This window comes from Cynocephalus volans, chromosome 10 (assembly GCF_027409185.1).
Source record: "Cynocephalus volans isolate mCynVol1 chromosome 10, mCynVol1.pri, whole genome shotgun sequence".
Lineage (NCBI taxonomy): Eukaryota > Metazoa > Chordata > Mammalia > Dermoptera > Cynocephalidae > Cynocephalus > Cynocephalus volans.
Genome location: NC_084469.1, coordinates 112,667,957 through 112,692,860, shown reverse-complemented (window position 1 = coordinate 112,692,860; position 24,904 = coordinate 112,667,957). Strand labels below are relative to the sequence as shown.

The 24,904-nt window shown below is 54.0% G+C and overlaps 1 protein-coding gene across 15 annotated transcripts in view; it reads right to left on the bottom strand.

Moving 5' to 3' along the window:
• ANKRD11 (ankyrin repeat domain containing 11) overlaps positions 1-24,904 on the bottom strand; it is a 182,502-nt gene that overhangs the window by 4,099 nt on the left and 153,499 nt on the right. For 10 of the 15 annotated variants that reach the window (XM_063108910.1, XM_063108902.1, XM_063108905.1 and 7 more), the window contains 7 exons: positions 15,700-15,870; positions 15,368-15,571; positions 14,002-14,144; positions 11,689-11,836; positions 4,814-11,394; positions 1,507-1,605; positions 1,288-1,431 (listed from right to left, as the gene is read on the bottom strand). In XM_063108910.1, the coding sequence (XP_062964980.1) occupies positions 1,288-1,431; positions 1,507-1,605; positions 4,814-11,394; positions 11,689-11,836; positions 14,002-14,144; positions 15,368-15,571; positions 15,700-15,870 (7,490 nt within the window). Of the gene's footprint in view, positions 1-1,287; positions 1,432-1,506; positions 1,606-4,813; positions 11,395-11,688; positions 11,837-14,001; positions 14,145-15,367; positions 15,572-15,699; positions 15,871-16,367; positions 16,465-17,036; positions 17,191-24,904 lie in introns of those variants that run through there. The other 5 variants (XM_063108911.1, XM_063108914.1, XM_063108909.1 and 2 more) reach the window with 3 other exon arrangements.

Below are 24,904 nucleotides of genomic sequence, written 5' to 3'. Positions count from 1 at the left end.
TCATTTGGTTCCCAAATAAACAAAGTTTCATAGCCTGTTGACAGATATTTTGCTTTAAAGAAAACTTGTCATTGTGCGTATGTTAAATGGGGAAATTATGTAAGATATATCCTTAAAGAATAGAAGATGTTTAATTCATTTAAAAACGTCTTTAGGGGCTGGCCAGTTAGCTCGGCTGGTTACAAAACAGCCTTATAAACTCCAAGGTCACAGGTTCGGATCCCCATACTGGCCAGCTGCCAAAAAAAGAAAAAACCACCAAAAAAATATACCCTGTGATTAACTAAAAACACTGTATGTTACCCTGGAAGGTGCCTGGAATCCCCAAGGGTCCATGTGACCCTGTGTCTAGCCTGGGCTCACACTGGCAGAGGGTCACTAGGGGCATCTGTCATGAAGGGACTTGGTGCCAAGGTCTAAACTGCGAGAGCGAACACGTTCCGGGCAAGTCTGTGGGGAGCAGGGTGCAGGGGCCAGACAGCAGGGTGTTGGGGGCACACATGGAGGGGCAGTGTGAGCCCTGGGGAGAGAGTGAATCGAGTGGAGTAGGTCCAACGCAGGGAGCCTCACGAGCACAGCTGAGCAAGGTCAGGTCAGCAGGTGAAGGCAGTGGAGTGGCAGAGCCCACTTGGCACAGACAGGCCAAAAGGTGGCTGAAAATGACTCCTGAGGCCAGAGTCAAATGGCATGAGTTCTCCTGGGGCAGCAGAAGGTCTGGGGCTTACATCACAGTGGATTGGGGCGGGGGGGGGTCAGGGAAGCAGTACCTGCCTCGTGTGCAGTGACATGTCCAGGATGGGGGGAACCTCGCTCAGCAGGGGGTGGGCAGGATGACTGACCAGAGTGGATGAGGTGGGCCCTGTGCTCCAGCCTGCCCCTACCCACTGCAGGTGGCAGGGAGGGCAACTGCTCATCCTAATCCTGCGTACAGTCCTTTCAGAGGAAGTCTAAACAACTCCTTACGTGACTGAACCTTACCAAGGCCCAACGCAGTGAGCTGAGAACCTCTGCCTATGAGTGGACTTGTCCATCCTCCATTCCTGCCTTCTGTGTTCCTTTCTGAGGCCAGTCTGAAGCTGGGGGCAGGCTAGTGACCACCAGCCCCTGCAACATGCCGGGCACAGGGGAGCTCCTGGTTCAGGTGCAGACTCTGTGCAGGCACAGGATGGAGGGGCGAGCATGAGGTAGGTGGGGGCTTGGACTTGTGAATGTGGCTACTTCCTGCTATGCTGCCTGGCAGGAGGGGCACTGAGGAAAGGGGCAGGAGCCTGGTTTGGGGTATACTACCTGGCTCTCCAGTGGCATGTTGTAGACCTCTGAGTCCAGCAGCATCGTGCAGGCACTGAATGGCACCGCCTGGTTGGCAATGGTCCTTGCCGCCCGACAGTGGACCCGCAGGATCTCCTGCTCGCAGGACACAATCAGCTTCTCCTGGAAGAAGAAAGGAGCCATGTGAGCCCAGTCACGCAGTGCACCCCAAGGCCCCCACGCCCGGGTCCCTCTTACCCGCTCGATGCTGTGCTGTAGACGCAGCTTGCCGCGGACTGTCTCCTGCTGCTTGAACAGCTCCTTCAGGGGCTCTGCCAGGGAGGGAGGGGGCGCGATCTGCAGGCACAGGGTGAGAGGGAGGGGTTATCGGGGGCCGTGGAACTACACCAAGATCAGACTCCAGTCCAGATAGGTCCCGACCAAGCCACCCCACTTCTAGAAACCTGCCCTGGAGACCTACGTCCAGTCACACACACACAAAAAAGCAGATGCACCAGGCAATTCCCTAGAAATGACCAGGATGCTGGACACACCCCCACAGAGCACCTTGCACGGGACAAATGGCAAGGGGGATGGGGTGACATGAAGGGGAGAGTGCACAGTGTCTGTGGTCTGCTGCCCTTCCTGCAGGACAGGGGAAGCAGGTGTGGGTGTCCATCTGTGCAGAAGATACAGCAAGACAGACAGGTGGGCCCAGGGCTTCCTGTGTTTACAGTGAGGATCCACATACCCCCCTAAATCAACCACTAAATCAACCAGGAGGCGGTGACCCAAGATGGAATACAAACACTACTACTACTTGCCTGTGGCCGCCTGTGGCCACCTGTGGGGAGGCGAAAGGGAGCTCGCCCAGGTCCCTGTGGAGGGTGCTGTGGGCCACAGACAAGAGCTGCACATAAATGCAGTCTCTTATCAGGGAAGGTGCTCCTCAACGGGGCGTGTTAACAACTGTGAAATACACGCGCACTAAGACTGAACAAATGGAAAACCTCGTGGATGATGAGAACCAGGTCTCTCACTTGTGGGGAAAGGAGCGCCAAGGACAGGGAGGCCAGGGCAGGGGACATCCTGTGGAGCCAGAGTAGGGGTGCCCAGAGACAAGCAACCGCAGGGCAATCTGCACAACAAAGTGGACACCGGAGCTGCTGGAGGACAGCCCACAGGCTGAGGGGATGCTCTTCCTGACAGCAGAACTCCAGCGAATGCACCTAGAAGGAGAGAGGGAGCCAGGAAATCCCCACATGAGGCAAATGCAAGAGATGACTGCAGACAGGACCCGCTGCAGATGCAGATGTCGGGGCAAATGTCTGAGGAGAGATGGGACCTAGGTGTAGTTTCTTCCCCAAGATCCGTGTCAACTATGGAGGATGAAACAGGAGGTACACAGTGATACCAGTGCATCAGGCCACCATTGCCAGGGCCTGGGACACGGGGATGCACAACCCAGGACCCCATGCCTCATCTGCAGGGGTCTCAGCAAACACGTGGAACCTCAGTCCAGCCAAGTGACAAACATGAAATATGTAGCACGGGGAAAGCCTGCCACAGACCAGGATACAGTTGGATGCGAGTGCCCTGCATGTGTACAGACACGGCTCTGGGCCAGCAGGCCAGGGGAGGGGCACACGTGACTGCCGCCTAAACTTTTCTGTCTAAAACCAATTTGTAATAAAAACACCTAGGTCTCCTCAGTCTGCACACCTCACCTGCCACACCCCTCTGCCTGTGTAGCAGTATCAAGCACCTGCCTCTTTGGCCTGAGTCTCAAGAGAGCACCAGGTGACGGCCACTGAAGCTGGATGGTGCAGCCTAGCCATGGCCGCCTCCACCTCAGTCTTCAGGAGGCTCCATAGGACCAGGTGGGGCATGCATGATGTCAGCAGGGTGAACTCTGCCTGAGCAGCAAGACCGCAGTGACCTCTAACTTGTTCTCTTCTCTATTTTCTAAATTTCCTATAGCACCAGTGCTAGTCTGCTTTAATAACTAAAACCAAGATGAAACAACAACATAAAAGCACAGGAAGTCTCAATAAATAGAAATCTTAGGCCAGATTTTTATGAGTCTAATGGGCCAAACCATTGTCTGTAACCTGCCCTGTTCACTCAGGGTCAGGACACTGGAAGGGAGAGGAACTGGAAACCTACTGGACTCACAGCCAGCTGGGCTCCCCAAAGCGGGGCTTGGAGTTTGGCGGGGAGGACACAGCTGGGCAGCTTGCTCCTGGGAAGGCAGGAGGGGGCTGTGTGGCCCCGGAACAGCCCAAGCCCTGCTGAACCCCACTGCTCTCAGGGCAACCCTCTAAGAAGACCTCTCACACTGATGAGAAGATGTGCAGGTAGGTTCTGCTGAGGAAGGAGCCAGCCCAGGGACAGGCTCAAAAGACCAAGTCTACAGGCAAAACAGACATGTGCAGTATCAGCCTTCAGGGCCACAAAGCCCCTCCAGACCTGGCTGGGACTCTATAACATGCGGTCTGAGTGCCCGGACCTTCCCCAGGCCTCCAAAGGAAGCTCACCCTGACCTGCACCTGACCAACAACTGGGGACTGCACACCACACCCATTCCAGGCACAAGTAACAAGCCCACGTCCTGGCTTTTCCTCAAGGATGAGGTTGTCAAGTCAACGAGATAAGTCCGCTGTGCCCAGTGCTGAGAAGAAACACAGGGAAGGGGCCAGAGGATGCCGTGAGCTGGGTCCACAGCGCAGCCTGGCTGTCAGTCAGGAAGGAGGGCAGTTCTGGCCTCGCTGCAAAGGAATAGAAATCCCTTTGCCTGTTGTGCTGAGAAAGACCCGGAGAGCAAGGAGTCAGGTGTCTCCCACAGCAACCCAGGGAGGGGTGAGTAGGAGAGGCTGCATCTGGGAGACGCAGGAAGTGAAGCCTGTCCGGCAGGTGGAGAAGCCAGGGAAAGCCTGAGCCAGCTGAGGCGGCTCGGGGGGCACAGAGCAGGGTTGGGAGTGTGTCCATAGGAGGACCCAGGCTGAGGAGAGCCGGGTAAGGGCTCTGATGGAGGATGAGCCGCCAAGGAAATCAGGCTGGGGGTGGCGACTGACCGCCTGCCCAGGGGGAGCAGCAGCATTTGGTGTCCTGGAAGCTCAAGGAAGAAGAAAGGGAGAGTGACCCCAGCCCCATGATGACAGCCATGGGTCACGGAGAAAGGGGGGCAGAGGCTTTCACTGCGAAAGAGTAGTTGAAAGGAGCCAGCGAGCTGCAAGAGAGGGGAGGGCTGGCACGCAGGGGCGGGGGTCCAACTGAAGGCCAGGACCACGCATCTGCAGAGAGCATCCTGCACAGGTTCCAAAATTTACCACCCAAACAGCCATGTAGCTAGCTCTACAAGGTTCTGGTAAGCCACCAGAGAGTGGAGGGGACCCTGACTGGTCACAGACAACGGATAACAGAGAAAAAAGAAAAGCGTTTCCTGACCCCATGGGGCCATCAGCACGCACCCTGGGATCTGCGCCACACCCACCTGGGCTCTGGCACCTGAGTGCTCCATCTGCACACAGACACACTGGGGGAACACAGCCCACAGTGCACTCACCACAGGGATGTGGAGCTTGCTGAGTGGCTTGCCATCCAGGAGGTAGGAGCCCGTGTAGGTGACATACTCAGCGTAGCACTGGGGTGCCTGGGGCGTGATGTAGCAGAGGATCTTGCGCTTCTCCTCGATCTTCTTCCTGATCTGCAGGTACTCGAAGTACGGATTTGACCTGTCACTGTGATAGGGCTCGATGTCGTCCAGCTTGATGGCATCCACGATAGCGGCCAGTGTCTGCTGGATCACCTCCCGTGTCTGCTGTGTGGATGTGTGCAGCTGCTGCTGCAGCTGCTGGCTAGAGCGCTGGAACCGGCGTTTGCGGGGGTGCTGGGCCTGGGTGTCATCGTCCTCGGAGACGCGGCCCTTTGCACGGGTGGCCGGGGCAGGGGCAAGCTCCTTGTCTGACGGAGGTGTGCTCTGCTTGCTCTGGTTCGCCAGCATCTGGGCTCGGTTCCTGGTCATGCGCTGAGGGACTTCCTCCACCTTGGGGGCCTTCGGGGCTTCGGCTATGGGCTTTATTTCTGGTTCTGCAGCTTCCGACTGGACGCCACCTGGAGCAGCCTCAGCTGGAGCAGTGGCATGGGGGACCCCAGTGTGATTGTGGGGGCCAGCACCATCCACGGCATATGCCTGTGCTGAGCCATCCACGTGGGGACCAGCAGGTGCACAGTGGGATGTGGCTGAGGGGTCCTCAGCCGTGGTATCATCTCCACTCCCCAGTGGACGCTGTTCGGGGGGGATGGGCACGGGCACTGAGCTGGAGTCCAAGTCCTCGGAGGCCCTCTCTTCTGGCGCAGCATCTGCTTCCCCCGGAGCTTCTAGAACCACATCTGGCTTAGGCTCCTCTGAGGGCACACACTCATGCTCAGTGGAGGGCAGAGTGGATGCGCGGTCTGCAGGCAGCACTGGCTGCTCCTCAGCCGCTGATGCAGAGACATCTCCACCGTTTATGACCGTGGGGGGCCCTGAAGGGACCTTCTCTGAAGGAGCAAGACTTTCTTCTACAGCTTCTGTTTCAACATCTGAAACATCTTTAGTCTGAAGAGGAAGCTCGGGCAGCGAGAAGGGCCCCAGGTCCAGGTCATCCTCAGAGTTGGCAAATGCGTCAGGCCAGGGGACTGGCTCCACCTGGCCAAGGGCAGACAGGTTGTGACTACTGTCCAGAAAGTTACTTTCCAGGGGCTCCAGAGCTTCCACCTGAGCCACGGTGGTTATACACGCAGGCTCAGGGGCCACGTCCAGGGGCGCCTCCGGAAGTGACTTACAGTTGCTGAAGAAAGACTCCAACCTGGAAGGAGGGGCGTAGGGAGCCGTGGCTTCTGCTGTGGACATCGCAGCTGCGACAGCCTCCACCCGGTCTGCCTTGACATCCTCCAGTCCTGGCTCGGCAACCGGCAAAGGGTATGAAACAGGGGAGACGGGGTAGGGGGGCTCTGAGGTGCTGAAGGGCCCTGGGGCGGCAGGGTGGAGGGACTCTGCAGGGCAGAAATGTTTGGGGGACTCTGGAAATCTCTGTGGAGACTTCAGCAGAAGGTCTGAGCCCACGGGCCAGCTGACAGGATTTTCAGAGGCAGTCCCGATTAAGCTGGGAGAAAGGGCCTGCTCGGCAGAGGAGTGAGCCCACTCGGCAGGCTCCTCGGTGATGACCGTGCTGAAGGGGCCCTCGTCCAGGGGCTCCAGGTAGCTGGGCTCTGGGGGGATGATGGCAGCGGTGGCCTGCTGGTCCTCTGTGGCATCCAGAGGAAGGCCCAGATCAGGGGGTAGCACCCCTTCAATGGAAGGGGCTAACAGCTCCCCTCTGGGGGACGAGGAGGGCTTTGCTTGTAAACTTGAGAAGACAGCCTCTGGGGATGAGGTGGCGTTGACAACAGCTGCAGGCAGGCAATGTAGAGTGTCAACCTTGGGGGAGGGGATGCCATAGTCCGGAGAGTAATACCCTGGAGACAAGCAGCCGAACTTCTCCGTGGGTGCTGGGGGCAGGGGAGCCTTATCTTCCATCAAGCGCTGCCCAGGAGAGTCGTAGCTGGATGCAGCAGGAACACTCTGCTGCCTGAAAAGCTTGTCCCCAACACTGAATTCCTCTTCAGGGGTCCTCCTGATATCAACAGAGATTGAGCGATAAAGGTTTGTGGACAGTGGCCTTGTAGGAGTCTGGCTTGGGTTTTCCGAAAGCCCACTTGATGCCACGGAGAACCTGTCAAAGAAGGAGGGGGAGCAGGCGCTGGTGGACGTGGTGGATACAGGCATTGACTGCTGAGAGTCGGCACAGTCAAACATGAGGTCGGGGTAGTCATCAGCGCTGCAGGAGGGTGTCCTGGGCGTGTGCATCACCTCTTCGTAGCTGGGGCATGACGCCACTGATGTGGGTGTAGGCACCCCGGTGGGCCGGCCCTGCTCAGGCCTGGGGGATGTGGGCAAGACCTCTTTCACGTGAGGCCCCACAAGCCAGTCTTTGGATTCTGCACCTGGTCCTGGGTGTAGCTTATTTTCAGTGGTGGATGGAGTGGGAGTCGATTCCTTGAGCTTTCTGTCTTTTGACAGAGGGTCCAGCCCTAGCGGCTTCTTGGAGGGAAGGTCCAGGCTCCTCTTCCGCCCATCCTCAGCTGGCTTTGTCTTCTCCTTGAGCTTGGGGTCTCCAGACCGGTGCCGCATCTTCTCCATCTGCCTCATTCTCTCCTTGTGCCTCTTGTGGCGCTCCTCGACCTCCAGGTCCTTCTGGGACAGCATTCTTTCAAAGCTGGTCATCATCAGATCACCGTCTCCCAGCAGCTTCTCTCGGGGCCTGGTGTCTCTCTTGCCTGGGTCTTTGGACGGTGGGAACTTGTCATTCCCATTGCTGATCTTCCCGGAGTCACCCTTTTCCTTCTCCGCATTCTCTTTGAATTTCTCCTTCGGTTTGGATTCACTGAGTCTCAGGCTTTCATCCCTGGCCTTCTCTTTGAAAGAGTTTGGAGGATTGTCCTTGTCCTTGGCCACAGCCTTCTGCTCGTCCCTGTGGTGCCTTGGGAGCCCGTCCGCATGGCGGTCCCTGTGCCTCTCTCTGTCCTCTCTCCACTTCTCCCTGTGTTTCTCTCTCTTCCTCTTCTCCTTCAGGACACTGATGGCACTAGATCCATAAGGCTTTAGTTCCTTCTCTATTTTCTTGGAAGGCTCTCTTTCAGGATCATTTTTATCTTTTTTTTCGGTAGAAAATAACTCAATGGTTTTGTCTAACTCCTCCGCCACGTCAGCTTTGGCACTGTAAGAAGAGCTGTAAGTGTCAGCATCCGGGAAGTCCTTCTCGCCCTGGCTGGAGTCCTTCCTGCCGCCCCCGTCCTTGTAGTCCTCGCCCTTCTCTTTCTTCTCGGCCTTCTCCTTCTTGGCCCTCTCTCTGTCATGGCTCTTCTTGGATGAGGACGAGGAGTGTCTGTGCCGCTCCCTCTCCTTCAGCTTCTCTGGCAGGCAGCAGCCCTCCTTGGTCTTGTCCTCCGGCAGTGGCTCTGAGAAGGAGACCTCCAGGAGGGCGCTCAGGCCTGGGTCCTGCCCGCGGTCTGTGAAGCTGTCAGACGAGACCTCACTGCCCTTATCGTTGGAGTCCTCTCTGTATTCATGGAGAGCTGCTTCCTCCAACTTCTCCAGCAAGCTCTTCTCCATCTCTGCACTCCTGGAAGACCTTCTCTCTTTGGAGTGTTCTTTATCCAACCTCTCCCTGTGCTTGCTCTTAGCCTTGTCTTCGATAGAGTGCTTCTTCTCAACCTTCTCGGGCAGCTTTGGTCTGCTTTTTTTGTCTTGAATGGAGTCAACAGAGGCTCTGTCTTTCCTGTCCTTACATCTCTCTGCAGACTCCTTGTCTTTCTTCTCTTTGTGCTTTTCAAAGACTTTTTCTCTTTTGTCCTTTCCCCCTTCCACAGGCCCTCTGTCCTTCTTCTTTTCTTTGGGCTCTTTGTCTTTCTGCCTCTCTGAGTGCTGCTTGTCGGAGGGCTTCCTGTGCTTGTCTGAGGGATAGAGCTCTCTCCCGTCCTCTTTTTCCTGGAGGCCCTCCACCCTCTGTGCCTCACCTGCCTCTCCGATCTTGAATCCGCTTGCCATATGATCGTCTTTCTCATCCTCACTTTCGTCTGTGAATATATCTGCAATATACCAGCTTTTCTCTTTACCCTTTCTTTCATCTTTTTTTTCAGAGAAATCTTCTGAGATAATTCCAGGGAAGGACTTCTCCTTTTTGTCTTTCACTTGGTCAAGAGATGCTTTTCTTTCTTTGTCTCTGCCATATATGTCTTTATGCTTTTCCTTTGCATCTTTTTTCTCTTTAAAACATTTATCGAATTCTTTGTCCTTCTGACATTTTTCAAGGATACATTTTTCACTCTTGTCTTTGTCACTGGACTTATCTTTGTATTTTTCTGATTTCATTTTTTCCTTCCTTTCCTTATCGAGGCCATCTTTCTTCTCCTTCTCCCTTGCAGGATGGTGCCTCTCCCAAGGCTCCAGCCCTTTCCCAAAGTCGCAGTCGGACTTGTCTCTGAAGGCACCCTCACAGCCGCACTCCTTTGGGTCCTCCCTGTGAGCCTCCTCGGGCCTCGCCCGGCCATCCTTCCGCTCTTTGGAGCCCTCAAGGGTGTCCCTCCTGTCTCGCCCACCTTCTGTGGACTCTCTCCTCTTTTTCTCCTTTTCCAAAAGATAGCTGGAGATGATTTTATGCTTTTCAGTTTGGTCTTTCCTCTTCTCAGAGCTCTTATCCAAGTAGTCCCTGTCCTTCTTTCTGAAGAAAGAGTCTCTGTAGTCTCGCTTCTCCCGAGCTCTGCTGTCCCGTCTCTTCTCCTTACTGTCCTCTCTCACCGTTTCCAAGATTAGCTTGGCCACAGAATCATTTTTAATGTCCCTGTAGTCTGTCACTGGAGAGTCCCAACTGTCTTCCCCTTTGAAATCAAAGGACGAATCAGACAAGTCGGAAAACCACCTCTCTTGCTGATCGTCAGAAAGGCTAAACTTGGTGTCTTCATTCTCCAGAAACTGATTTTTGTTACAATATTCATCAAAAGCAGAATCTTCCCTATAAACTTTTTCTTTTTTGAGTTTTTCTTTATCTTCTTTAAAACCCTTCTCCTTTGAAATCTTGTCCTCTTTCAGATCATTCTTTCTCTCTAATTTTGAGGGCCGGTCTTTTGACTTTTTCTTCCTTTCCTCTTTGTGCAATCTCAGCTTTTCATCCTTTGGAGACTTCTCCTTCACTGACTTCTCCTTCTCTGCTCTACTCGAGCGATCTCTCTCTTCCCGGAAGGCTCTGCCTATGTCTTTGGTTCTCTTCAGTGACTTCTCGTCTTTGGAGACTTTTGTGATCTCCTCTTTGAAGAGCCACTCTTTTTCTTCTGACTTCACTTTGCTGAGTTTCTCGTCTCTCTTAAAATGGTCTCTGTCATGCTTTAATACTTTTAACTTATTTTCAGTGGAAATATCATTATCTAGAAGTATGGCCTTATCTGACTTCTGCTTGACGTCGTCATATTCGTAAGTGAAGCTTTTCAGTTTAAGTTCCTGGCTGGCGGAACACTGTCCTTTGTCCTTGCTTTTGTGTTTGTGTTTTGTTTTATGTTTCTTGATGACCTTCCCCTCCTTGTCCAGCTTGGGGACAGAGCCATCCACGCTGGGGTGAATGGGGTTCTTCTTCTCGGGCATGGCGCTCTGGAGGCTGCCCCGCTTGCGGTGCTCCTGCCTCTTTCTCACGGGCTTCAGCGACTCCACGCTGGAGCCCTCGGAAGAGTAGTCAGACTCGCTGGTCAGTCTCGTCCTTGTGGAGTCTGACAGAGAACTGACCTCTGACCAGGCGGGGGAGGAAATGGTTTTCCAATTGTCTGTTCGCCAGGGCTTGGCGTGTGGGTCTGTGTGGTTGGGGTGGTGCTTCTGGGCCGCGGAGCTCCCGTGGGACGAGGTGGAGGAGGCGGACAGGGAGCTGAACAGGGCGGGGTCTTTCAGCACCAGCGGGGACCCCTTGAGGCAGCCAGAGCTGCCCACAGAGTCCCTGTCATCCTCGTCACTCTCTGAGGACTCGCTCTCCGACTCGGAGGAGCAGAGCTTGTCGCTCCTCTTTCCAAACCGAACCTCTTTGCCTCTTGTTTCCTTCTTTCTCCTCTTCTTCACTTTACTTTTTTCCTTCTGCTGCTTGGAGCTGGAAGCCTCCCGCGCTTTACTACTGGGCACCACTGCATGTGCTGAGAGCCTCAGCTTCTCCCCCGTCCCCACGGCCACTCCCACATCCTCCTCATCAGACGTGTCTGACAAGATGCGATGGGCTGCCTTCTTTGGTGCAATGGTGTTATTTTTAGTGTAACTTTTAACTTCCATTTTGGGTATGGAAATAAAACTGTTTGACTTTGCTTCTTTCCTGTAGTCCTTCTTCAGCAGGTGCTTGTCATCCACAGGAGGGACCCGGTCTTGCTCATCGTCCTCATCAAACTCGTATTCGTCCTTGACAGGGGTCGCCGGCTTCGGTGGCTCTGCACTCTTGGCCTTGAGCTTCAGGCCCTTCTCAAATTCAGAGTCCGTGTTGTTGCCGTCAACTGAACTGGATGGAGCAAACGATGGGGCATCCTCCTCTTCTGAGCTCTCTGTGGAGGAAGAAGGGGGACATCAGAGACTGGCTCACAATCTTCATGGAGCTGAGCAAAGGAGGCCCGGCTGCCCCCACCCTGCCTCCAGAGAAGCATTTCATTTGGTTCTGTTAAATATGAGGCCCACCACAGCTGAAGGAAACCGAAGACAGGTTTGCTCAATGGCAGGGCTGGCACACCCTGCATGCCCATCTGCAGACAGGGCGCCAGGTGCAGCACCACAAGGCCACCACTAAGGTGAAGCCGCCCCTGCTGTCCCCACTGCATGCCCACAGGGCTGTGGCAACTCACCGGTGGAGCTCTCCTCACTGGACGTGTATGTGCCTTTGCCTAATAGGAGATTCACCATGGTGGGGGAACTGGCCACCTTCAGCGGCGTCTCGCCTTTTCTGTTGCTCTGCTGAGGATTCCCTCCATACCGTAACAACAGCTTCACCACCTGCAAAACAGCAACAGTCACATCAAGGAGCTGAGAAACACGACTCCTCCTGCTTTCCTGACGACGACCCATTCCAAGAACCCTGGTGTTTAACCCAGGAACGGCCCCTCGAGGCCCAAGCGTGTGGGAGCTGTGGGATGTGCTGGCCGGCGAGGTCTTGCTGTGCCCAGTGAGGCTGTTCCTCTTCCGAGTGAGGGCCATCGCAGGCTCTCTGGCCCCCATCCTGCTCTCCTCGGAAGTGCTCTGCCTCCTGTGCGTCTCCTCCATCTCTGGTTCATGATGAGTGAACAACTTCCCAGGAAACTTGTCACAGTGCTCTCCCCTCCCACACTGCAGAGCCCTGAGAGGGCTGGCAGGGTTCTGGAGGTGTGGGGGTTCTTTACAGGGAGGGAGCACACAACAGAGGGGACAAGGCCAGGTTTCTGCGAGTTGATTTATTTTTTATTTTCTTTTATGTTAGAATATAAGATAATCTCTCCCTTGCGTGATCTTACACAGGTAAAGATGGTCATGTGAATGGCAGAAGCATTCAAATGACATGTCAACAGCTCCCTTCAACTGTTCATAATCAGCAGCCCATGTTCCACACACCCAGGACAGAGATTCACTCAAGTACAGTCATTAAGTTTAAAAACTCCAGTCCACTGTGACACTCTCCTCACTCACATAATGCTTCCACTCTGTGATGTCCATCGACACGGAGTTGTTACGTGTGTGAATTTTCCATTGATGCTACGACAAATCACTGCAGCCAGTCTCACAGCTCTGAAGCCAGAGCTCCAAGACCAGTCTCACTCCTGTGGCTAATGTCACGGTTTTGCAGGGCTGGCTCCTTCCTCTCCATCACGTGGGTGGCTGGCAAAATTTGGTTCCTTGCAGTGGAAGGGCGGAGGTCCTCATTCCTTGCTGCTAAAGGCCACCACCTCCTTGCCCGCAGCCCCTTCCTCTAAGGTCAGCAACACAGGACAGGTCCCTCTCAGGCTTCTGATCTCTCTTTCCTCCTCTGGTATCTCTCTGGCCCAGCCAGGAAAGGTTCTCAAGCTTTAAAGACCCCGTGAGTACACTGGGCCTGCCCACATAACCCAGGATGCTCTCTCCAGGTGAGGGCACAAACCGCAGGTTCAGTGCTGTGACGTGGTCATCTTGGGGCATCACCCCGCCAGCCTTGCCAAACTTCCACAGTCTGACATTTTTCACAAGAAATTTACACATGGTAATGACAGAAGTGTACAGACTCAGATGACAACCTCTCCCTCCCCGCTCTATCACGGGCCAGCTTACAGCACCTCATCTCAAACATACCTGCCCATTCCCCAGGTATTTTTAAACAAATCTCAGACATTATATAAACTTTTTCAGTACATTTCTCTAGAAGGGCCTTGGAAAAAAAATAAATAATGCCATTATCTTTCCCAAAAATTTAACGATAATTCCTTAACATCAAATATGTAATCAGTGTTCAGATTCCCCCAAGAGTCTCAGCAATCTCTTGATTCAGAGACAACCTCAACCCCCGGCCCTGTGACCTGCAGCTCCCAACTGTTCTTCACATCCGAGATGCTGTGTGGCCACACAGGGCTGTTCTGGAGGAGCGCTGTGCACGTGGACAGACACGGGCCCACTTGGTGGTCCTCCTCACCACACTCATCAGACGGTCTGTCTGTGGCCAGGGGGCTCTGGTAATGGATTCAGTGAGACCCACATCCTCTTTGTGTCCTGCCCCCGCTCTTTAACAGGACGGGGTGCACCAGGCACACTGCAGGCACCTCCGGCTTAGACCTGGAAGCAGCTGCCTCCAGGCCCTGAGGCAGCGGAGTCTGAGCAGTGCTCCCTGCTGCTGGGCTGGTGGGAACGTTCACTTCCTGATCTTGATTCTATCATCCTGCCCAGTGCGCAGACAGAAGGGTCTGCCCTCTGGGTCTAATGGTGCCACAGTGCAATGGCTGGTACCCTGCAGCAGCTCCCATGACCCTCCCTTCTACTGGGTCCAATCGTTCACCTACTAACATCCTTTACACATGCTTTAGATGTTGAGATGAGAAAGCTGGGGGTGGACAGAGGGGATGGCTGGGCCTTCAAGGGAAAAGGCAAACACTCCTCAGTTCCCACACGAAGGCTAGTGAGGACAGACCAGGTGCATGCGGGGCCCGAGGGGAGGTGCCAACCTTGTAGTGCCCGTTGTTGGCGGCATCGTGCAGCGGCGTGTCATCATCCAGGCCCTTGGTGTTCACCTCTGCACCTGCGGCCAGTAGCTGCTTTGCCACGTCGTAGTAGCCCCGGTTGCAAGCCTCATGCAGCGCCGTCCAGCCTGGAAGCAGACACACAGGATATGCATTACTCAACCCTCGAGAGCTTCACTCCTGTCTCTTGAGGCAGCACTCTGAGGGTGTGCCCATGACCAGGGACAGAGGCCTGGGCAGGGAGCCGCCTGCACTGAGGCTGCAGTCAGGGAGCAGGTGCCAACTCAGAGAGGCCTCCATGTTCTTTACCATGGCACTTCTTGTTGGCACAAGGACTATCTAGCATCTTTTCCCCACAGATTAACGACCTGCAGGGACAATCTGCAGCACTAACCTCACAAAGGTAGAAAACTGGTGAAAACACAGTGTAACCAATAGCAGTCTCATCCCTACTCATCAATCAACAGGCATAGGAAAAACTTCCCATTCTGGAAACAGGGAAACTGAGGCTGAGAAGGCTCCTGTTGAAGACTGCAGGATTGGTCACCACAGCCGCAGCTCTAGAAGTGCCCGGCTCAGGCCGTAGCAAAGAAGGCCTCCCTGGGCAGGCAGCCTCAATGTGAACACAGGGGTCACCCCCACAGAAACAAATGTCAGTGTTTAGAAAAGCTTCATGTAGGAAACTGCTTTAAAAAGGTGAATTAGGCATGGGTCAGACAACTATGAACCAGGGCAGTAGGAAACATCTAGAAGATTCCACATGCAGACAGTGGCCCTGTCTCATGTTTCCATTCAACTCTGGAATGTGCGGTGGTATGTAACAATGTAACAGAAATATTTTATGTAAAAAAACGCAGCACTGAGCTTGAGTTACAGGGCCCTTAGCCAGTGCCAGGTCTGGGGAGGCACGCCCGTCTGTCTTAAATTGAAAAGGTGATGTGGCAGGTCAAGGGTGTCCACAGACATCCCTAACTGCGCACAGGGTGAGGGCCAACTGCTTGGCTTGCAGCACAGAGGCACCCCCCGCTGGGGTGACATGGCTACTTCCTAAAAACACCAGAGAATAATGCCTCCAGAAGACATGACACAGCAGAGCAAAAATTTTAAATTCTTCAGTTCTCTTAAAAATAATTTTAAATGATTTCATTTTGAAATACGTCTCAAGAAACGCTAACACCTCCTCTTCAGAAACAGTGAATTACCTGGTGGAGCCTGGGGTCCGCACACGCATCCCCAGGACCTAAGGGTCAGGAAGCACACCTACCAGGGGCCTGGCCGCTCCCCCAGGTGTGGGGCTGCTGCTCGTCAGGACCAGCATCCCCCACTCTTGCTGGCCCCCCCAGGCACTCACCTGCAAAGTCCTTGACATTGACATCCGCACCCTCACTGATGAGCTCCTTGATGCGCCGTGCGTCGCCTCGGATGGCAGCTCGGTGTAGGCGGGTCTCTCCTCGCTCATTTCTCTTGTTCACTTTGTCTTTGGTTTTCGAGGCAGAGTTGGGCGTCCCCTTTGGACACACAGTAGACTGGGAGGGGTGCTTTGGTGTTGTGTCTACTGCAGACCAAGGAGGGGACAGGTGGGCGTTACTAGGGAGGGCCTTGCTGCTCGCAAACCTTGAGGACTGGGACATTTTCATGAGGTGAAGGGGACACCTGTGCACAGCCCTGTCCCCAGGGGCTCACCTGGGCTGTTTGCAGACTCCTCGGCTGTCATCTGCATGAGGAGGGCCACCTGCTGGCGCTCGGAGAGCGGGTAGCCAGCTCGGATCCCAGACAGCCCCATGCCAAACAGCAGTCCGGACTTCCGGGTGACAGGCTCCTTCTTAATCCTCTTCCGCTCAGGACCCTGCTTCTCTATGAGGCGAGTGAAGGAGAGAAGGAAGGAAGATTTCATGCCATGGTGTCCTCAGAACCCAGGTCCTCACCTAATGTTACGGAGCCCCTCCATTCCACCTGACAGCTCACAGGGAGGGTCTGTGAGAGGAGAATAAATGCTGGACGCGTCCTGCTGCCCATCCTCACCTCTTTCAGCAATGACTGAGAGAGAAGCGACCTAAACACCTGGCCATCTATCAGCCACTCAAGTCTGCATGGTCTTGGCCTCCACTAACCACTCACTCACTTCAGGCAGCTATCTGGAGCCTCCCCAGACCTTGCGCCACACACGAAATGCTGTGGGTAGGCTAGCACCGACGACCTGGCTCACACAGGACAGGTCTCTATTGTAAACGCATGAGTTTGTGATTAAATTCCGCCTTCCCCATCCCTCCTCCAAACAAATAGTGCAGATATAAAATGGCAGACAGTTTAAAATACGTAAATAAGTCAAGGCCGACTTGTCAGTACTGTACCTTTCTTCTTGCTTCTAGGAACCTCCATCCCATGCCATGGTGCTTCGAGGAGTGTGCCAGCCTGGCAGTACCACAACATGGACTGAGCTGGAGGCATCTAAAGGCATCAACACAGAGCACTGACAAGACACGATACAAGAGCTCGGCCACTCCACCTTAGCACCTCCTAACGAGCAAGTCCTAGGCTCATCCAACCCACTGCAAAATACGGTCAACGTCTAACAGAAATAATGTGCCATTTCTTTTAGAAGAGGCCAAGAGGTGGGGAGAGAAAGGACACCCCAAGCCCCGTGGTCAGGAGTGTAGAAGCTGGCTCTCCCTTGCCCTCCTGCTGATGGGAATCAGGGGTCAGGAGCCCCCAAATCCTCCACCAAATGCCCCATGGGCTCCAGGTCATGCCCCTGTGCAGGGCCAGGATGGTTTGGGTTCTCCAGGTCGAGGGGTGCAACTGCAGGCCTGTGGCCCAGTGGCAGGGCTTTTCCAAAGTCCTGACAAGGGCAAGGAGGGCACTAAGGGAGACTAGGGGCTGAAGCTCTCCTGTGAGTTTTCCTTTCCTTTCCATTCTATGTGCCCAAGAAGCCCCTTTCTCCGAAACTGAACTGGCTCCCCTAGCTGGTATCTGACCCTAGAGAAGGGAGTGATGTCTGTAAAAAAAAAAACAAAACAGACCACGTGAACCACACATCTGCCTGGTCACTTGGAAAGTCTCCGGCCTTCAGCTGGTTTGTTGGGCTTGGCTCCCAGAGTGGTGTTCCCGTCCTTCTCTAGACTGTGGCTTGTGAAGAATGCATATTTGTGTGACATGCTGTAGGCAAGCACTGGCTGTCTACCCGCCTCACAGCTCACAGGCAAAACTTCCCAAACGCTGCAGGTGCCAGCGCTGCCACCAACTCAGTTTTAAACGATCCCCAGTGCACAGATCTGAAAAAGGAAGAATGTTCCAGAAAGAGCCTGAACTTGGCAGCTCCTTCTACCTGTAGCCTGGGAGATGTACTGTCGAGGGATCAGCCTTGCCCTAGCCGCATGTCTGCACAAAAGGAGGGACCAGAGGACAGTGACAGCTCAGCAGCAGCCGAAGGACTGAGTCAGGGCTCGGTGGCGGGACCTATCTGCACATGCCTGTGCTACCCCTGCATCCTCGCCACACACCACTCCTTCCACAGCAACGCTAACAATGATGGAAACTGCTTGCCACACCTCTGCTGCCTCTCTCCACAGGCACCATGGCACCCTCTGGGTGCCTCCCTCCAGGAAGGGGGAGGTGAAACCACCACCAAATCCTTGTGCTTTGGAACTACAGACCCCACTGACAGGTGCCCACAGGCCCAGCACATGCCCTGAGCAACAGGCCTGCCCAGAACCCTGCATAGTGCTCTCCCAGCCTGACCAGGCTGAGCGCAGGAGACACGAAGCCCACCAAGAACCCTTACAAATTTACACACACTATAACAAATTCCTGGGTGTGGGTTACACGTAACAACTTCAGAAGTTAAGGAAGTGCGCCAGCCTGACTTCCATGCTGTGTGGGAAGGCTGCAGGCAGGCCCAGGAGGCGGCAAGCAGGATTTGGGTCAGGTGTCTTCAGATCCCAGAGACATCACTAAGAGACGCTGCTAAGACATCAAAGGAACCGTGCAGAAGTGTAGCAGGTCCATAGTCCAAGGCAAAAGCACCCCAGAAGTCAGTCTCAGGGCTGTTAGCACAGGAACCCACCCCACACATCCCTCTGAGTAGCAACTAGAACAATGGCCTTTCGCCCAGATGGCTTTCTGTAGCCAACAGAACTCATCCCAGTCCTGCAGAGCGGCTACGTACCAGGCCCTTGCTGACTTCCTACAGGGGTCCAAGGTCTGGACTTCAGGGACAGTGAAACATCCCTCTCTACAGCCCACTAACCTCTAGGCCCTCTCTCTGCTTCTGCTTTTGATGAGCTTTAGTGAAGACAGGACTGAGTTTCCCTCCTCGCTCAATCAGGAAAGCTATAAGCTGCTCCCAGGCATGCTGAGGGAAGACACGGCCCCACCCATTGCTTGCCTCCTACCCAAAGCGCCGTCCTGGGACCCTCGCTCTGTACAAACCCAGGAAGAGCTCACTCCCAGGGACAGCAGGCCTCACACAGCTCTCTCTGGCCTGAAACAGGACTTTTTACTTGTCCTAACACAGAAAAACATCCAACATGACATCAGATCTCCCAAGATGCCAATTTCTCCATCGTGAAATATAGTTTTCTACAAGCATCTGCAACTATTAGCATCTAGCCCAACTCACAGTTCCCCAGCTTCAAGCCCAGCAATGCTGCAGGTCTCTCAGGCCTAAGATGCCACCCGAGTGGTTTCTGGAATGAAGGGATGGGCTCCATGGAAGCCCCCCCACACACACACAGGGAGACCCCGAGTATGGCCACACCTACAGCTCTGATGATGCGCACTCTCTGCTCTGGCCCAAGAGCCACTGGGCTGCCCCTGACATGCACACAGGCTGTACAACATCTGCACCATCACTTGCCACAGAAATGGCTCCCACAGAGGGGACACAGGCTACCTGTCTGCCCCTCCTATGGGGTGCCACCCAGCCTGGCCAGCTGCGCACCCTGGTGAGGAAGCCCCTGGTGAGGGAGGTAGCTGCAATACCTGCCTCCTTCTCCCAAGAGCTGCCACTCAGCACAAACAGCAAGTTCCTCTGGTATTTTGCTAATTCTCTGCTTCTATTATCCAAATAGAAGTAAAGTAGAATTTGTATCAATTCCAAATAGCATTTGCCAAGTTGCAAAATGGAAAGTTGGCAGGTCCAAAAAGAATTCTGGCGTGTGCTCCAGCAGGAGCAGCAGCTGTAGTCCTGGGTGCCCTGACCTGGGCTGTGGTTGGGGCAGCAGGGCACAGTTGCTCAGCAGGACCTGAAAGCCCCCTTCAAACTGTGCCCTGAGGACACTGTGGAGGCCAGGACAGAGATCCAGGGAGAGCAGAGGACGGTGCTAGAGGGGAAAGGCTAGACCACGGCCCCACTGGCCAGAGCAGGGCCAGGTCTTCCTATAGGGCCCTCTCCTTTGGTCAAGTCTGTAGCTGTCACCCTTCCCCCCGCAGTTTTCCCGGCACTCTCAGTACACACGGACGTCTCTGTGGCACTGCTCCTGGGCCAACACGAGCCTCGACAGCCTCCCACCTGGTATGTAGGAAGCATGGGGATGCAACAGTGCCATGTTCCTATACCACCTTTCTTCACACACGTGTTCACATCAATGGGCCTCTGAGTGTGGACGGCACTAGAGACTGCTGCTTCCTGGAGCTGGTGTCCACCTCCCATCCCCATGCTCGTCCTTGTGCCCATTACAGCCTTTTCTGGCAGCCAGGGAGCTGTGTGAGCCTCCCAGGGACAGTCCCTCCAGAGGAAGGCCTACTCTGTGAGGACGCCTGTTCTGTAACTTCATGACAAAGCACTAATATGTGTATAATTACTTTTCTTTCTCCCGCTTGTAACTCATTACATTTCCTGAGTTTGAGGACTCGTGCTTTTCATGAATCTTGACGAATCCCCTGCCATCACCTCCTCAGTCACTCCCTGTCCCTGCTGGCTTCCCCTGCAGCATTGATCAGCAGCACACATCCCGCCTCACCACTCCTCACGTCTCGTGACCTCCCTCGATCTCTTTCACTTTCTTCCTGTGCCTCACTCTAGGCAATGTCCATCTGTTCTCGTATTTTTGATGGCTGGCTGGTACGGGGATCCAAACCCTTGACCTTGATGTTGCAACACTGAGCTCCAATAGGCAATTTCTTTAATTATAACTTCCAATTCATTAATTCTTTCTTATGCTGTATCTAATAGACTACACAATCTGTCCATTGAGGGGTTTTTTTTTTTTTTTAAGATGACTGGTAAGGGGATCTTAACCCTTGGTGTTGTCAGCACCACGCTCTCCCAAGTGAGCCACAGGCCAGCCCTTGTCCACTGAGATTTTAATGTCACTGTGCATAATTTTCATTTCCAGGTATTCTACTTAATACTTTAAAAACCCACATGATATGTCTCGACAGCATCTGACTCCTTGCTCATGTTTTCGATTATCCCTCCCATAACATTCTACTGATTTATTTTGTGTCGAGTTATCCCAATGTGTGAAGTTCCTGGGGCTGGCCCCTGGGACCCTCTCTCATGACCACTTTCTTGCTTATCCTCTATGATCCTGACCATCTGAGCTTCGGGCCTGGGAAGCCTGGAGGAAGGCCTGTCTCTCTGGGGAGGCTTGGCACCTGCCAGAAGAGATAAAGGGCCTTAGCTGGGGAATGCGTCTCTCCCAATATCCAAGTGTGTGCTGGAGTGTGGTTTGTCGAGGGGACACGCTCTCAGGGGGTTTAGGGACTACAGTATCACCCACCACCTCCCTGGCAGGCCTGAGGCTGGCTCAAGGGCTCTCAATTCTTGGGCCCTGGTGATTTCTATTAAGGGCTGTTGTAGGGAAAGTGAAGGAAAATAGGGCCCCTCAGATGTTCAGAATCTTGCTGAGCATTTGATGTAAATGTGCACATGCACCCAGGTGTTCCTTGGCTATTGTCTGATGTAGATACATGTAAGCACCCAGGTGTTCCTGGGTTGTCTGATTCGCACCCAGGTGTCCTGGGTTATTGAATTTAAGTACAAAGTACAAATAGCTCTGATCCACAGTGCCCCCCATCCCACCCCTGGGATGCCCCCCACAGGGGAGGCTGCTACTGCTGCTGCTGGAGGTTGTTGTAAGACAGTGCTGCTGAGGAAGCTGAGGACTGAGCTCATGTCATCTGCCAATGGCTACTGGGATCTTTCCCTATTACCTAGCTCATGGACCTGCATGTGAGGGGTCTTGGTGACCCAGTCTGTACAATGAATTTGAAGGGTCTGTGGGCCCTAGCCAGACAATTAGTGTAGCGATACAGCTGTGACCCTCAGCTTATTGTACGTATCATTTAGCATATATAATTTCTAGACTTTCCTAGTTTTTTTTTTTTTTTTTGAGACATAGTCCACCATGTTGCCAAAGTAGAGAAATCTGTAACTGCCTCCCACCATGAGTTTTAACTTGTCAATATACTTTTGAATCTAGTCTATAAAGGAGCATTTAAAATAGCAGTATTTTGAAATAACAGAAAGCCCACTGCCGATGTGAGAGCTCACACAACTCTGATCAGCAGAGCAGTGAGCAGTTTCATGGTGTTCCTGTAGGCGCAGAAGTGCCAGCCAGCACCGCCACTCTCACTGCTTTCTGTTTTACTTGGCCTCAAAAACACGCCTTCCACACCAAACATCTGGCCTAATCTTGATGCTCAGAGTTACGAAATATAGTACTTCTGTCCAAGAAGCCTAAATCACGGATCACCTACACTGGACAGATGGTCCAAATCAGATTAGCTGCGAAAGGGACTGTCACTTCTACCTTAGTGTTAGGCTCAGATCCCTCCAGTGCAGCAGGATGGAGACCACGCAGAAGGCGGTCCTCAGCCCACAAGCACAGTACAGCCATCCTGAGGACGCACGGCTGCTGACAACTGGCTTCCCCTTCCAGTTTCCTGATGTCTCTTTGTGTCTCTAAATTGCCACTGTTAATCATTTAAAGGAAGAGGGGCCTGCCCCTGTGTGCCCTGCAACCCCAGTGCCCCCCTTCCCTGATCCTGGCTCTTCACTCTGAGGATTCTGGGCTGACTCCCATACAGCCTCACCTGCTTCTGCAGGGCAAAACAGGGTCCCATGGAGGCCAGGCAGTGGCAGTGCCTAGATCCCCATCGTGTGGCCGCTGGCTGGGTTTCCCCATCTCCAGACAGGGGGTGCATATGGCTCTGCCACAACCACCATGACCAGCACTGACTGTCACAGAGTTAAACAGGAAGGCACAAGGTAAGAAAGTGGTGTTGGCATCAAGGCTCAGGCACCAACCAAAACATAACCATCTCCCAGCCACTGTTCCTCACAACACCAAAGCACAGTGAGAACTTAAAATAAATCACAGTCCACACCTGCACCAAGGCCTGAACTACATGCATTCATCCTGCTAGTTCATGGAGCTACCAGACAGGTCTCCCCCAGGCCCCAGGAGTGGGAACAATCATTCCTCCCACGGTGGACACAAGAGGCTCCCAAGGAGCCCCATCCACATGCCATGGGTCAGGACCAGAGTCCTCACAGATCAGAGCTTTATGACGAAAGCACTGAGAGGCAAAGAGCAGTTAAGAAACATGCCCAGTGCCAGGACAAAGCTAGTAGGCTCCTGAGCCACCTGGTGCCCAGCTCTCAGAGCTCCATGTGGGTCTCCCTGACCACACCCCAAGCACCTGTTCCCTTGGTTGAGTTTGCTCTGTGTCCTTCTGCTCCATTAAGTCACAGCTCTAGGCTTCCCAGCAAATCACTGCACCCAGGTGGTCTGTGGGTCTGGGGCCTGGGTGCCCCTCAGATAAGCCTTTTCTGCAATGTGGAGAAATACAGAACTTTAAGCAGAAAGAGCCTTCCTCCTTCACTAGTCCAAGCTCCACTTTGTATGAGAAGAATCTGCTCAAGTCTAGAGAAGAGACAGCTGAGAAGGGGTGTGACCAGAGGCCGATCACAGGGGTTCTCAGCTGTTGGAAAACGTGCTTCACGAGTGACTACACGTGCTTCCAGAGTCCTCACTGTGCCACCAAGACCCAGCCCTGCACCCCTCAAGCTGCTTTCTGGTGGCTGACATCTACAACCCAAACTTTTTTTCTGCCTTACAGACTCCTCTTTACTCAGACACTGATCCTTTGACAAGGCTCTGGGAAGGTGACAGCCTCCAGCCCCACGCAACACTCAGCCTTTGCCAGTCAGCCAGAACTGGGACTGTCTGCTCTCCCATGGTTACGGCAGGTCAGAAACTGGCCGGAGCCCAATCCAGCAATGAGCGAGTGTTCCTCCTTCATGCCTGAGGCGGGGCCTGGCCTGGCCCTGCTGGATTCCACTTTGCAGGAGAGAGTCCATGTGCTCAGTGAAAACTGAGAGGGCTTCCTGCTGTGTGAAGTGCCCTGGGAACCTCGTCAGGACATGCACACCTCCAGCCAGAGGTCAACAGGCGCATCACATCCTCCAGGCACCTTCCCTGGCTGAACTCCTAGCACTTCTCATCACAGTGAGCCCAAGGCCTGCCCCCTGAGCTGCAGGGGATGTTCCCCACGAGGCCTCCAGAGAACAAGCAGGGCCCGCCTGGTGGTCACAGACTGAGAAGGAACGGGAAAGCGTAATGGAGCAGCAGGCTTCTTCAGGAGCCCTATAGAGCTAATGTTAGGCAAGAGTCAAAACCAACCTCAGCAATACTTACTTGTAGAATTTTTAAGTTATGGAAAATTTAAACATAAAAAAAGTAGACAGAATAGTATAATTTGAGGCAAATAGAAGACACATCGTGTAATTTCACCATGAGTATTCTCAGTGATGAAGCTCCTTCAACTGAAGTGAGCATCCAGTCAGTGAAGGACAACTTCAGAAGCAGACGCAGAGGCGCTGGGCAGACAGGGAGGCAGGCAGGCAGTCAGCCTGGGTGCAAAGCCTCCTCAGACTGCCCAGTGTAAGAAAGTCCTGGCCAGCAGCTGCTCTGGTTGAAGGCCTTCTGCTGAAGCAATGAGAACAGCTGTCTCTGGGCTGTTTCTCCTACAGACAGCCAGTTGACACAGCCGCGCCCACTAGCCCCACCAGTGGTCTGTTCTGGACATGGTCTTGCTTCTGTCTACCTGGATGACCCTAGTGGCGTGTGCGCCATGAGGACACTCACAGCACACAGAGCTGCACGGCTCTTGGCAAGCTGCCCCCAACCCTGACTAAGCACCAGAGGCCACAGCTCCAGTAAGCTGGCCCATATGCAGGGTCTAAGAAACAGGAGCCCACCCCTACAGTAGCTGGTGGCCGGAGAGGGAGGCTCCTCAGTCTCCTCCCACCTGTGGCACAGCCAAGGAAACATTGATTTGCCACGCAGAAGCCCCGATGCCGGCTCTGCAGGGACCCTTGGCTCCTGAGTGAGACCCCTGGCTCCTCAGTGGGACCCCTGCTGCTGGCTTGCTCCTCCCCCTAGTGGTGGATGCTCAGCAAAGGGCGCTGGAGGAACGCTGAGGAGGGCAGCCAGGTCTCTGCCCAGGCCAACTCTCTGCCACCCTCCTCCAGAGGGTCTAACCCGCCCAGTCTGTTGGGGAACCTGCCTGAGCCCAAGAGGACCACAGAGAGCTTCCTACCTCAGTCGCTCTTTCAACAGAACTAATAATTCTTTACACCAATCTCACCCACCCAGAGCATCCCACTGGGGCCTCAGTCCTCCCAGCCCCCTTCCTCGGCAAGAACTGCTCTTCTGGTTAGTGCAGAACAAGCACCAGCTCAGGCACCTGCTCATCAGGAAGTGCAGGTGGAAGCAGACAGGTGAGTGGAAGCCATGCCACAGTCAGCCCCTTCCAGCCCCATATGGGTCTTACAAAGACACACTAGCTTAATAGGGTTCTAGTTAAAAATACAACCTTCTAGAACAAAGAGTACTCTAAGTGTACTGGAAAATCCAGTTTTGTCATGTTAAGCAGATGC